The 14,499-nt window shown below is 45.4% G+C and overlaps 1 protein-coding gene across 1 annotated transcript in view; it reads right to left on the reverse strand.

The window, feature by feature from the left end:
* LOC125757195 (nose resistant to fluoxetine protein 6-like) overlaps nt 1-14,499 on the reverse strand; it is a 252,488-nt gene that overhangs the window by 66,794 nt on the left and 171,195 nt on the right. Inside the window, exons 9-10 of the mRNA XM_049412547.1 lie at nt 9,398-9,563; nt 991-1,070 (exon numbers count right to left, since the gene is read on the reverse strand). Coding sequence (XP_049268504.1) covers nt 991-1,070; nt 9,398-9,563 — 246 coding nt within the window. The remainder of the gene's footprint in view (nt 1-990; nt 1,071-9,397; nt 9,564-14,499) is intronic.

Below are 14,499 nucleotides of genomic sequence, written 5' to 3' on the forward strand. Positions count from 1 at the left end.
TTTACTAGGCCCCAAAGACACGGCGAAGCGACCACACCCTATAGGCACAGATCAGTCCAGCCGAGTTCCCACAACCAACGATGAGGAAGAACACACATGATGATTAACATGTATGAACAACAAAGATGTGCCTAATAGACGCCCACAACATGTACGAAAAGACAGAGGTCTGGTAATAGGCAGAGAACGAAATGTGCAATATGTTGTATTGGAAATATGAGAAGGAGCTCCGGCGGCGGGTTCCAGTAAACTTCCAACATACAGTAAGGACTGTTATCAGGAACACATTTGAATCGGTCTTTGGTAGCTGGAGATGTCCTAAATGACACATTGAAGAAGAAACGCGGTTTCGCTGCGGGGTTTGTGCCAAAACGCACAAATCGCCATGTGCTGCGAGTGGTAGTAGGCATGACACGACGTAGCAAATGCAATTGTCAGTATCAACACATGTGGCTTTGAATTTAAGTCTGAGGCGCTTTTGAGTCACTGAAAACAATAACTAGGTGCTACGCGTGGCATTTAGATATGGCTTTGGCACCAATCACGTCCATTACAGCTGCATACTGGGAGGAGCTGGCGCGAATGGAAAGAGTGAAAGAGCCATTTTGTAATGACTGTTTAGTAAAAGCTACTCAGGAAATAGTAAAGGAGCTGGTCGGAATGAAAACAGTAAAATATGTTTTGCAGGACAGTGGAGTGGCAGATTGGTAGGTGGCAGTAGCACTGAGGCGGCTATCCCAGATATATCGGCACCACGGCTAACGCCACTCCACTTATCCAGTGTAGTGTCTTTCATGCACCAGAAAGCCAGCCTCAGTTTTGAAGTTGAACAAATCACTTAAGTGCAGAACGGCACTGTACAGTAGGTACATGCCATGAAACATTAGAGCAATAAGGAATAATACAAATAAACCACAGAATGCAAACGACAGTTCTTTTCGCGAGAATGGTAGAAAGATAAGGGAAAAGAACACACGTCGCAGTACTTACTTTATGGATAGGAGGGACAACGCCACAGCCGCAGCATAAATTTGAAGATCAGCACTGATGTACCAGTAATGCACAATGCACTGAGAAACGAAAGAAAAAAACGGAACAAAAATAAGGAAACATAGTTTTAGGCAATGCTTTATGCATGTAATGCAAACATATTAGATCCAAACTCATAGTTGGAGGTGCTAGGGTTTTTTTAGTGCCGTCGTCCATCAGCTAAAGCCGCTAGCCCCATCTATGTCGGAATAGGTATACTTAAACAGAGAAAAGCTAGACAGTAAGAGGGCGCGTAAACCTGTCCTCGCTGAGCTTTCTCTTTGGCTAATGTCCTTGACCCGCGGGTCCACCATAGGTCCACCATTATGTTCCAGCTATGCAGTAAAGCACCTCCTGGCGCGCGAAGGCGGCAAATGTCGTACAGTGTTCCATTTGCACCTAAATGCGAGGCATTTCTTACCATACCAAAGGCACTTTGAGACTATCTATCTATTATTTTCAATCAATCAATCAATCAATCAATCAATCAATCAATCAATCAAACAGTGCCTTATTGAACGATATCCAAAAGGAAATGCATCGGAACCATTTGGACCAGCAGCCTATTCGGCCAGTATCTGGTCCGATGCAAAAAGAGCATTGTAGGTGGGCCACAGGTCACTTAAAACATACCTTTAACTAAAAAGCAACTAAAACCAATGACACATCTACAAACAAGAGCGTAAGCAAGTTAATCGGGATGCTTGATTAGAAAGATAAAAGAGTTTACATGCAAGGTGAAAATTCTTCGCCCCGCCACGGTGCTCTAGTGGTTATGGCGCTCGACTGCTGACCCGAAGGTCGCGGGATCGAATCCCTGCCACGGCGGCTGCATTTTCGATGGAGGCGAAAATGTTTGAGGCGCGTGTACTTAGATTTAGGTGCACGTTAAAGAACCACAGGAGGTCGAAATTTCCGGAGCCCTCCACTACGGCGTCCCTTTTAATCATATCGTGGTTTTGGGACATTACACCCCAGATATTGTTACTATTGAGTTTCTCGCAAATTTCACTGCACTGGGCACATCATACCAGGACAGAGCACCAAAAAACCCCAGCAAGCATTCGCCATTCACATTGTTGCAATTGGGAAGATTTAGATTCCCATATTATGCTTCCTTAGTGCGCAGACGCGGGATTCTACAGGGGCAATGGAAAAAAAGGCGAACAGTGCAACATCTACGCGTTCTGATGTTTCGCATTCCTTTTCAAGCGGTTGTAGCATAGTTGGTAACAAAAGCTACTAGAGTCATCTATGATACAATCAGTGACCACTCTAGCATATTTTTATTGCCACCAAGGTCAGGGCACGATGAATATAGTGCGCCGCTTCGTCCGGCCACTTGGGATTCACGCATACTTTGGCGGGGATTCGCCAACGCTACTACTGGCCTAAGCTCACACAGGACCTGAAGCATTACGTAAAAACGTGTCGCGAATGTCAGCGCCGCTAAGCGCCACCTCTGCGCCCAGCCGGTTTTCTCAATCCTGTTGCTCCTTCAACACAACCGTTCCATCAAATTGGCATGTACTTGCTCGGACCTTTCCCCAAGTCTCACGAGGGAAGCCGCTGGATTGTAGTCGCCACTGATTACATATCGCGATGCTGCGAAACGAAGGCATTACAACGAGGCACTGCCAGTGAGATTGCTCCCTTCTTCATGAAGAACATCGCTCTCCGCCATGGAGCACCAGCAGTTGTAATAACCGATCGTGGAACAGCTTTCACCGCCCAGATGATGCAAGACGTCCTGCAGCTTAGTGGAACCACTCATCGGAAAACTACCGCATACCATCCACAAAGTAACGACCTTACCGAGAGACTGAACAAAATCATCGCCGACATGCTATCCATGTCCGTTGACCCAGACCACAAAAACTGGGATGATGTTCTGCCCTAGATCACGATCGCTTGCAACACCGCTGTTCAAGAAACTACTGGGTTCACACCATTCCGGTTGCTTCACGGCAGGGAGGCCACTACAATTCTCGATTCCATGCCCTTACCCGACAGGTAGGACATTAGTGTCGGTATGAAAGAATTCATCCGACTCGCGGACGCAGCTCGCAAGCTTACATTCGAGTGGATCAATAACCAGCAACGCATACCATCCACTCCCAGCGGTACAATGCTCGTCATCGCGAGGTTATTTACCAACCCGGTGATCAAGTATGGCTGTGGATTCGCATTCGCCAACGGGGCCAGTTGGAAAAGACAGGACGCCGACCTCCTTGGTCGGCGTCCTGTCTTTTTCTTTCTACAATGCCAGTTATTACACCGCTACTTTGGTCCCTATAGATTTCTCCGTCGCCTCAGCGAAGTGAACTACGAAGTTCTTCTCGAAGATACAGCTCATCGATATCGTCGTTCAAAGCAGGCAGACATCATGCATGTTTCAAGGATGAAACTATTTGACCAACGTTGACTATTCGTCAAACTCTCTTGAGTAACCTTGTGAGCACTTCGTCACCGTTACGTTGTGTGTCCTGGTGATTCTACGTTTTTTGTTTCTCGTAATCTTGATGTGGCATCGGGACAATGCTCTCCGAAAGGTGGGGGGGGGGGGGGTAATGCCACGAGTAAAGATCGGCTAGTATTGTTGCTGGCAGGCATGTATGTGCCGCTGTTGAAAAGATGATGAGGGCGAGCTCGTGAAAAAGACGATGAGGTCGTTTTGCCAGGAAGCTGGAAGACGCCGCCTGCTGTGGTGTTGTTGGCTGAGTATTGAGTGGTTTTAGCTTTTGTGTCCCTAGTCGAGTATCTGCTTTTGATTTTATCTCAATCTTCGGTGCCGATGTCGACCAATTCTCCTGGTCAGGCGCGATCCACCTGGTCAGCGTCACTGCCGTCTAATGACTTACCGCTAGACTTGTTTTTCCGCAGTGGTGTCAGCAGCATTCCTGTTGCACTGGTGCCCACAAATGGAGGTTTCATCAGGCTCACTAACCCCCAGGCTGTCCAGAAGGAGCTTAAAGCCACGTCAAACCATTTTCAGACCATCACCGACGTGCGCCAATTCGGGCGAGGAGGCATAGTGTGTAGGTCACCAGACCAGACCTGTGTGCAGGATCTGCTTAAGTGCACCTCGTTTGCTTCAACCCCGGTGAGTGCTTTTATTCCGCCTCACCTTGCGTGTACTAAGGGCCTCGTACGGGGCGTCGACTCCAAGTTAAGTCCAGCCGAGACACTAGACAGGCTTTCTGGAGCAGGCGTCATTTCCGTTTACCGATGTAATCGCATTATTAACAACGAGAGGATCCCAACTGAATCTGTCATTGCGACATTTGTGGGCACAACATGCCCGTCCGAAATAAAGTTATGGCCTCTCATCTTTCGCGTAGAGCCCCTCGCTTCTCGTCCAATTCAGTGTAAAAACTGCTGGAGGTTCGGCCACAGTGCGGGAGGATGCAAATCAAACCTTCGTTGCCGTACCTGCGGAGAGAGCCATTCTTCAAGCGACTGCTCCGCAACATCAGCAAAGTGTTGTCTCTGTGGAGGGAGTCACTCTGCAGACTACTCCGACTGCTCTGCTCGTGCTCAGGAAGTACACATACTAGAAATTATTGACCGCCGCCGCTGTTCGCGAAGGGAAGCTGTTGATATGGTTAAAGACAGGGCCTTCGGATATTCTGGTGTTGCAGCACGACACACTTCAAATCTAGATTCTAATCTATCGCAGGCAATTGAATCTGCTGTGGAGAAGGCAATGACTAAGGCTATGGATAAACTAATATCCAACCTTTCCGAATGTTTCATGCAAATGATTTCAAATCAGATGACGCCAGGAATCCAGGTTCCTACAGCGCCTGAGTCAACTGTCACCATTGACACCGCTGAACTACATAGGCTAGTGCTGGACAAAATTTCTGCATCTGCAGATAAGGCTAAGCAATCTGTATCACAAGTGCAATCAGACCGGTCTACGCCTCAGCCAAGCACAAGTGATGCCACAGACATGGAAATTGATGCTCGAGCTCATAAACGTGCAAGGTCCCCTATTTCTGCTGCTCTCAAGTCAAAAACTAAAAAGACTGAATCGTTGCTTACGAATAAAGATAACGGCAAGGAAGCGGCAAGCGCCTCTGCGGTGCGCTCACCACCATTGGTCAGTTAAGGGTACTTCAGTGGAACTGCCGATCTATATTCTCAGCCTCAACTGACTTAAATTACCTTTGTAATCAACTTAACCCTGATATTGTAATTCTCCAAGAAACCTGGCTTACACCGGATAAAAATTTCTCTCTCGCAGGTTTTCGTTCTTTTCGATTAGATCGCCAAACACGTGGCGGTAGTTTAATGATTCTGGTATCAAGTAAAATATGTCATAGGGCGCAAATTTCTTTCAGAATGTTGGACTCTGATTGTGAAATTATAGCATTAGATTTGTGTCTTCCAGGCTACCACCCTTTTTCGATCGTAAATTGTTATTTCCCCACCGGTATACAAAGTACGAGCCACCTCGACAGCGTTTTGACAGCCTGTAGAAAGGAAATTGTACTAACAGGAGACTTCAACTCACATCATTTGTCTTGGGGGCTTAAAACAGATTTGTGTGGGAGGCGACTGTGGGAGTGGACCATTGACAAAAATCTTTCGTGTATGAATAAAGGGCAGGTAACATTTGTTCGAGGTCAGACTCGCTCAGTGTTAGATTTAACGTTCTGCACAAAAGCGATCAATATTTTATCATGGTCCGTGGTTGACTCGGCAACTAACAGCGATCACCTTCCTGTAGTTTTTGATATTACTTGCCCAATAATAACTTTAGATCAGCCAACACGCATATATGTCAATCACAAGAAATTTCAAAGCTGTCTGCGTTCTGCTCTTTTAAAACTTCAGAATGCCAGTGGTCAGGAAATTGCGTCTAAGATCGGCTCAATACTAGACGGATCTCGGAAAAACTCCGAGTTCGTTATCCCATCGAGTAAACGATCCTCTTCTCGTTGGTGGAATGATGAATGTACGCGCGATTACAGAAGACGAAAAGCTGCCTGGAAAAAGCTCCTACATAATCAATGCCCAACAAATTGGAAAGACTATCAGTTTCTCGCTGGCGTATTTAAGCGCACTGTTAACCGCGCAAAAGAAGAATATGACATTAGACATTACGATTACCTTTCCAAGTCAAAAAATAAGCGTGCTTTGTTTGCGTACCTTCGAACAAGAAAAGTACTGCCAACGCCTTTAACATTAGAATCTTGTATCTTGACGCCGCAAGAAATGAGCGCTTCACTGGAAGAGATAGCCAAAGGTTTAGAACGTCGCTTTACCACTAATCTATCGGCTATTCGCAACATGTCGGTATCTTCGCATGATTTTCCGGCAATTTCTTTATATGAATTGACTCAGACTGTATTATGTCTACCGAACACTGCTCCTGGACCAGATGGAATTACGAATTCAATGCTAAAAGTTTTACTTCAGGAATCGCCTAACGTTCTTTTAGAACTTGTGAATTATTCCTTAAAGAATGCATGGATACCCTTGGAGTGGAAAATTGCTAAAATTATATTGCTGCTTAAGAAACAAGATGGAGGGTATATTTTGGATAACATAAGGCCAATCGCCTTGACGTCAAATCTAGTAAAATTAATCGAGAGAATTATCCATAATCGAATCAATGATTTTATTGACGAGAGATCAATTCTAAGTCCCTGTCAAATCGGGTTCAGGGCTGGGTGTTCAATTTGGAATGCCCATGTTGATTTAGAAAGTCGTATACACTTAGCACGACTACGTAATGAATATGCGGCTTTAGTTACTTTAGACATCGCTAAAGCATATGATACTGTAGAACATGGTATTTTATTGGATCGATTGGAATATCTCAATTTTCCGGCATACATAGTAGCGTGGATTCGGAAATTCCTTGTGGACAGAAAATTTTATTGTTTTAAAAGCGGTTTTTCATCGACTACCCATACACAAACGAGAGGAGTACCGCAAGGCTCAGTGCTTTCCCCGGTGCTATTTAATATACTAATGAGCACCATTCCACGACACGAGGAAATAACAACTTATGTGTATGCTGACGACATCGCGTTCTTTGCAACGGCAGATAATATCCAGACATTATATGAACGGATGCAGACTTACCTTAATACCCTAGAGATCTGGCTCGATCACAATCACTTTTTGCTTAATCCGAGTAAATGTGCCCTTCTTGTTTTTCCACTGCAATGCCCTGTGCACATCTCACTGAGTTACCATTATGAGGACATACCACAGGTGGAGTCTATTAAGTACCTTGGGGTAATTTATGATCAATCCCTTAACTGGCGACCCCACATCGAATATACAGCTGGAAAAGGTGCGCGTGCTGTTGGCATGTTGCGTAGGCTAAGCAACTACCGCACAGGTTTGAAAAGAGACACACTATTAATGATCTATCGCATGTACGTTCGCCCTATCTTGGAATTTGGCTGCGTACTATTCTCTGGTGCCCCAGCCTATAAGATACGGCCTTTAATTCTTTTGGAAAGGGAAGCGCTGCGCTTATGCCTCGGCCTTCCAAAAACTGTTTCTAACAACGTTCTGTATCTAGAATCGAGGGTTCCTTCTCTTTCGTGCCGGTTTCGCCTTCTGACTGTTCAGACATTCTTAAGAATTTACGAGTCCCCACTACGACAATCAGAAACAGCTTTTATTTCCCATCCGGAATTATTTTTTGGGGCTAGATGGCCGCGATTTCACACACCCCAAATTATATTTGCACAACGTTTACTGGACCCTTTGAACGTACATATCTGCGATATAACCCCGCCTCGTGATAATTCGTACCCTGTGGATATTCAATTTGATGATATTTTTCCTAATAATGCAAAATTACTCCCCCATCATACTTTAGACGGTTTATTACAAGAACACCTGCAGAGCATTAGCACTAACATTATTATTGCTACAGATGCATCACAGTGTGACGAAAAGTCAGGTGTTGGTATATTTAGCCCGAATTTGGACTGGTCTTATTCCCTTCGACTACCCGACTTCATACCCGTTTTTGTGGCTGAATTTCTGGCAGTAGTGCTCGCATTGCGCAAGTTAAACTCGACAATTACATCTGCCGTTATACTCACAGATTCCCTATCCCTCTGTGCTGCACTTTCTGCTGGGGTTGACTCCCACGTAATAAAGGCGTTTCGTGCACTGGTACCCGTGCATTTGAGAAAAGTTCGCTTAGTTTGGGTTCCTGGACATAAAGGGTTGCTCCTAAATGAAATTGCCGATTCTTTAGCGAAGTCGTCGATTAATGGACCGATTTTACCTTCTTTTCCAACATCCGCTTATGTGACGGCTGCGCGATTTCGCAGGCGTAGCATTATGGAAGTTTTTGCAGACACAGCACTCACAAGTTCCACAGAATATCGGCACTTATTATATCCCTGGCGGAGGTCATTTTGTCAAACCCGTAAACTGGAAGTGTCAATTACGAGGCTACGATGTCGTGTACCGAGGCTAAATTTCTACCAACACAGGTCTGCTCAGGCACCTTCTCCACTGTGCGCATTCTGTGGTGAGCTGGAAACAATTGATCATTTCTTTCTGACCTGCAGGCGATATACTACAGCACGAAAAACCCATTTGGAAAGGCCTTTACGGGCTATTGGAATGAATTTATCTGTGCCTGTGCTTTTGTCTTTTGGAGCCTCTATTTCTGGGTTCTCCAATGCGAAGGTTTGCGTGGCTGTGAGGGATTACCTCAATGAAACCAATCGGCTAACTAGATAATCTATATTACTATTCTTCTGTGTCAACTCATGTATATAGTTAAAATATTCGGGCATTGATTTATTTTATTTCATTATTGTTATTTCTTTATTTATTTTTCATATTTGATCAAGTGTCAAAATTTCCTATCAAATTTATAATTTTTCTATTTTGTAACCTCCCCTCTAAAGAATTATAACATTTATAAAACCACTCAAGTCTTGGCCAATCCCCCACAGTGGGTGTGAGCCAAAGTTGCAGGTGAACATGAACAAGAACAAGAATGATCGGACCAGCCTGACGCTCGGCTGTACTGCTAGTTACAGGTCTCCGTTACAGCATCAGGTGACAATATCTTATTAGCAAAGGGGAAATTGGTGATCGGTAGCTGGTGCACTAAGCAGGCGTACTTATAATTTCGTAGAGCTATAAATAAAGGAGCTTGGAACTCACTGAATGGGATACTACTTGGATCTTGTTTACGTGGGAAGCAGTGCACTTAGACAAGGCACGACAAGGAACGAAGACAGAGAGGACGTGCACATAAACGCGGTCGGAACACACACACAAAATGTCAGTGTGTTCCGCGGAGCCTCGTTTGGAGCGCATTTTCTTCCCCACACATTATCAAGGCTTTAACTTTCAGCGGACCACTCACCGTGTCATCGACGTGGAAAAAGTTGGAGAATCCTCCAAGCACCGACCACCAGCGCAGCTCGCAGTTGTGCACTTGGGCATTAATTTTTTCTTTCCAAATAGGCCCAGACCCAAACAGCGGCTCCAGGAACAGTATCAGCATCACCAGAATGGCCAGTGGAATAAGTCTTAAAAATAAAAGCGCGTCATATTAAACAGTATTTCAGAGAATGCAGTTGGAGTCTCTAAACAAAGGATTAAATTATATATAGAGACCAGCGCGTTCAGAGCTAATGTTTTCAAGCTACTTGCCATAAGGCTGTGAAAGTAAATCCTTCGGGCACAGCTCCCGATAACATTGAGAGAAAACACGTAAAATAGTTATTGTAAGTGCGGCTGCGCTCGCACCTTATATATGTATAGCTTCATATTTGCAATCTCTGCATTTCTCTGCAAGTTCAGAAGGGATAAGTTTATTTCCGTTTGGAAAACATCATGAATGAGTCATTTCAAATAACGGATGGAACTTATTTCTGGTCTTATATTAAGCTATTTCAACAATTCTTTAGTGTAAGTCAATGCAGCACTGCCAAAATTTCTTCATGCAACAACACTCAATTCCGCTTCAGTACAGGGCCAATTTTGTTCCTCACCGATCAATGCGCAAATGGCTATGTAATTTGTGACCACGAACGTGTGCTGCACATGTTTAATACTATACCGTTACCAATATGTCCCGTTTGTTTATACTTCCATCAATTTATTCGTAACCATTTCTCGTGACCGCGTTTACTGTTGGCTGTAACTTTCGGCGCGCCTCGCCATAACTACGTAATTCCAGAAATTTCCATCTAAATTCAGTTTGTATGAATTGTAACACAACGAAAAACACCTTGTATTGTGACATTTTTGGCGCTTGTATTTGCTATGTGCCTGGCTTCTCTCCTCGATTAGTGTCCTTCTATCGCTGCATTCCACTCTTTCTTCGGGCATTGTGGTTTAATTTACTGCGAGGCGGCTGACCTCTAGCCAAGGCGTTCTCAGCGGGGGGATTTTGGCCGGCTCGCGAACATATGTAGACAAAATGGACGAAAAAAGAATACCGACAAAAAACGGAGACGGCGCAGCTGGCGGAGCGCGCTCGCGCGGCTAGAGCGTACTATTCTCGGCGAGATCGACCTATAGGTGGCAGCACCGTCACCCCGCTAGTGTGGATACTGGTTTCGTGTGGTGTGTGTAGAAGTGCACGGGGCTTCTGTTTTCACATCGTGAATTTGTGTTCCGTACCCGCAGAAAACTCTTCGTTATCGATGGTGAGGTTTTGTTCGGTGCCACAATGCCGCACATACTGCACAGAGCCAGGGATAAGCTTCCATTTTTATCCCACCGACGCGGAGCGTCGCCGACTGTGACTCGTTAGGCTTCGTAACGGCAAGACGCCTTCCAAGTACGCGATCGTGTGCAGCAAGCACTTCGACGACGGTGCATTGGCAGACGAGAAAGAATGGTGAGTAGTCAGCGATAACTTCGCTAATGTGTGCATTTATATACTTGTTGCTGCTGTGCACTACGAGAGTGAAGACGGTCGCAGTAAGCGAACGCTCGGGTAAGCTTCCCTGTGCTTTGATTTTCCTACACTTCCGCAGGAAAATTAAGTGAGAATCAATCTAGAAAGAAGAAAATTATTTCATGGAATTTATTCTTTGTCATTCATGTACCGTCTGCGCTGTGAATGCAAAGTTTGTTCGTGCTTGGCTATGAGTCTGTTTAAACGAGAGTCCCCGAGCCCTTTTGTAGTTCGCGCATGTTCCACTGTGTTTACACGGCCTCGAGAACAGTTCTCAGTATTCCGCAGGGCAAGTACGTGCACCGAAACGCGGCAAGTGTGTATGCATGTTCTGGTGCATAGTAAAGGGTATCGTTTTATGAGCCCCCACTCGCCACGTAAGCGATGAAAATGCGCGAGCGAGTTTATCGCCACTGCATGTCTTGATGAATATATTCTCGCTCGCTCTCTTTTTTTTAAGGGTTTTCGCGAAAGAGATTGAGGCCTGACGCACTTCCGACACTGAACCTGCCACAGCGCAAATTTGAGAGGCATAAGCTACCTCGCAAGTACACGGGTGTCTTTGTATACATTTCGCCACAAGTTATAATTGCGCAAGGCAACTCAGTTTTGCGATTTCCGTGTCATTCCATTTTCTGTTCTGTTTAGAAGACAATTTAAGTACCGAGGTGTCAGACGTGACTTGACAGAAATATTTCTCTGCAGTGGGACCAGGACCGTACACAACTAACGCTCGTCGCGTAACCTATAAACGACAGTCCCGAAGTTATACACCTAACCACAACGCGCAAGTGCATGAGAGCCTTTTTTTAACTACTGAGCCGCTAAAAGGCTATATTCACATGAGATTTACTACTTCTCATCTTTAGGACAACGCGAAGTGCACTTTGCAATACGCTTGAACCACAGAGCGGCACCTACACTGATATGACTCTCGTGAACGGACGGTACGACGACCACACACAGCACTCTCGACAAGTGCACTCACTGATCTTATTACAGTGCATATAGAGCCGATCAAGGCCAAATGCTTCTTTACATCGTGTTAGGCATACGTACGAGCGGTTAAAGTTGCACCAACGCAACGGAACAAACCGCGTTTTGAGGCCCTGCATGACGTACGCGCACATGCAAACACAACGCGGCTAGCAGACGACGCATGGAGCAATCCACACTAGGCGCGCTTCAGCCAGTAGCCGCCAGGCGGCGACTCCGCTCGATCTCGCGGCCAATACTCGCGGACAACTTTTCTTGGCAATGAAGGGAAGGCTAGAGAGCCGAACTACACATGTGCTACCGCTGAAGATTATAGTCCCACAATTGCGTCCGTGTTTTCTGCGTGAGAATAAAAAAAAACATTACTTACTTTTCTACGGGGCGCTGTTTGAAAAGAGGGTCAGTGCGCACCACGAAGACATTTATATTTATTTTGCTTTATGCAGTGTCATTTCGCGTTTTTGCACCTGTGAAAACGTCGCACCTTTTACGTGCACCTCACAATCAAAATGGCGTCTTCGTCTTCAGGTGAGCACTCGTCACCCTCCAGCTTTTCCGACTGCTCGCCGAGGGAGCTTGTGACGAATTTCACTAACAAATGGCTGTGTAAGCCTGTGACGGCCGCTCGAATAATCAAATGGCCGTCACAGGAGGCACAGAAGGTTCACAAACCAAAACTAAATTCGAAACGCGCGCCGACCGGACTACTTCGCGGAGCAGTACATGTGCAGTACCTCCGCCCCCGTAGCCTTTCCTTCATTGCCAAGAAAAGTTGTCCGCGAGTACAGAAGTAGTACACTCTGACGCGGAGGCGCTTGCCTCGGCGTCATGTGGTGGTGCTGCTGTAGTATGACGTAGCGGACGAGATGGAGCAGCCCGCTCACGCCGGAGAAAGAAGGCGTCGGCGGCAACGCGGATAGCGTCCAAAGAGGAGTCTGCACTCGCTCACGACGACGAGCGGTCTGCAGCAGAAATGCGGGTGCAGCTTCGCTGGTAGTATATGAATGCTGCGGCGGCACCAAATTTTTGCTCTTCGTGTAACAAAAGTGCACGTTTATTAAGGCCTAGAGCTATTCTTGGGCAGTCTTCAGATACAAAAGAATGGTTGAATCTATATCAAAATAAACAAAGGTAACGATATTAGAATCTAGAGTTCATCTGAATACCATCTGGTCATGAAAAGCATTATTCGCAAAAGGGGTAATTTATCATTCTAAAACGTTACACAATCTTACAGCATTGAAGAAACTCCTCTAAAAGGTTTCTAATGCTGCTTGGCCGATCATGAGAAAAAACAAACCTAATAACAATCTCCTTTATTTCTTCCAATGAAAGAATAATCACCGTCGATGTCCCAAAACCTTTTACATTAAAACATGGTACTGAATTATGTATAAATATTCTATCGATCGGTCTTAAAACAATAGAATTCGTATTGTGTACGAACGACACCCCACTACTACCTCTTGCTAATTTTCAAAGAACCTTTAAAACTTTAATATGACCCTCAATGGTGATCTTCCATATTTCCTTACATGTGCTGAACCCTGTGGAAAATTAAGTTTGTAAGATTTCTATCGGCGCACATCAACGAATCTCACGTTTCGCGATTTGTTGACAGTTACAACTCGACCTAACGGAGGTCAATTTTACGATGTTCCTGATCTAACGAAAAAATTTCATTCACCGGCAGGTACCATTAGGGTTTAGTGGATGAGTTTTCCGCACACAAATGAGTAAATAAGCCATGTTTTTTCTGTTATTTCGACACAGACGGGTTTTCGTTCGAGCAAGCCCTCCAACGCTATAACATCTAGCCGCCCCAGTTTTATTTTGACGAGGCTGCCCATGTACGAAAGAACGCACTCAACGTACAAGGTCGCGCTAGGGGAGGCGGTGGTTTATACATCGTTATTTCATCGTTTATGCGACGCCCTGATCGTCTCCTCCCAGCTTTCTTTATTCGCCCGCTAGCACAATCACTGCTTTCGCTCCCCCAGTCTTTGTATATCGGCAACCTGTCAAACTTCACGTGAACCTGGCTTGCATCGCCCGAACATGGGAGGTGTGATCGGGCTGTCGTCACCGACTTACCACACGCGCAGGCGTGAGTAGGCGCTGTCCGCGGGCCGGCCGCGGCAACTTTTCGGTGTCCCGACGTTACAATTTTATTGCGATAGCAATTATATGGACATTCTCGGCTGAGTTTTGCCGTCGCCGTCGCGCCGTCATGCACCGTATATGTGTATATATGTGTGTATGTATATATATACACACACACACACATATATATATATATATATATCTATATATATATATATATATATATATATATATATATATATATATATAAAGCCACAAAGAAAAAATAATTCAGAAACACCTTCCGACGCGCCTCTCGCTTCGCAGCGCGCGGCGTTACGCGGTTAGGCCACGAACAGTACCGTCTTTCAGCCTGCTAACGGCGAGCTATTTATATACACCATTTACTTCAGCATGCTTTCTTAGTCACCACATAGATGGCGCACAGTGCGCGCGTGGCGCGCTTTAAAGGGGCCCTG

Source organism: Rhipicephalus sanguineus, chromosome 1 (genome assembly GCF_013339695.2).
Source record: "Rhipicephalus sanguineus isolate Rsan-2018 chromosome 1, BIME_Rsan_1.4, whole genome shotgun sequence".
Taxonomy (NCBI): Eukaryota; Metazoa; Arthropoda; class Arachnida; order Ixodida; family Ixodidae; genus Rhipicephalus; species Rhipicephalus sanguineus.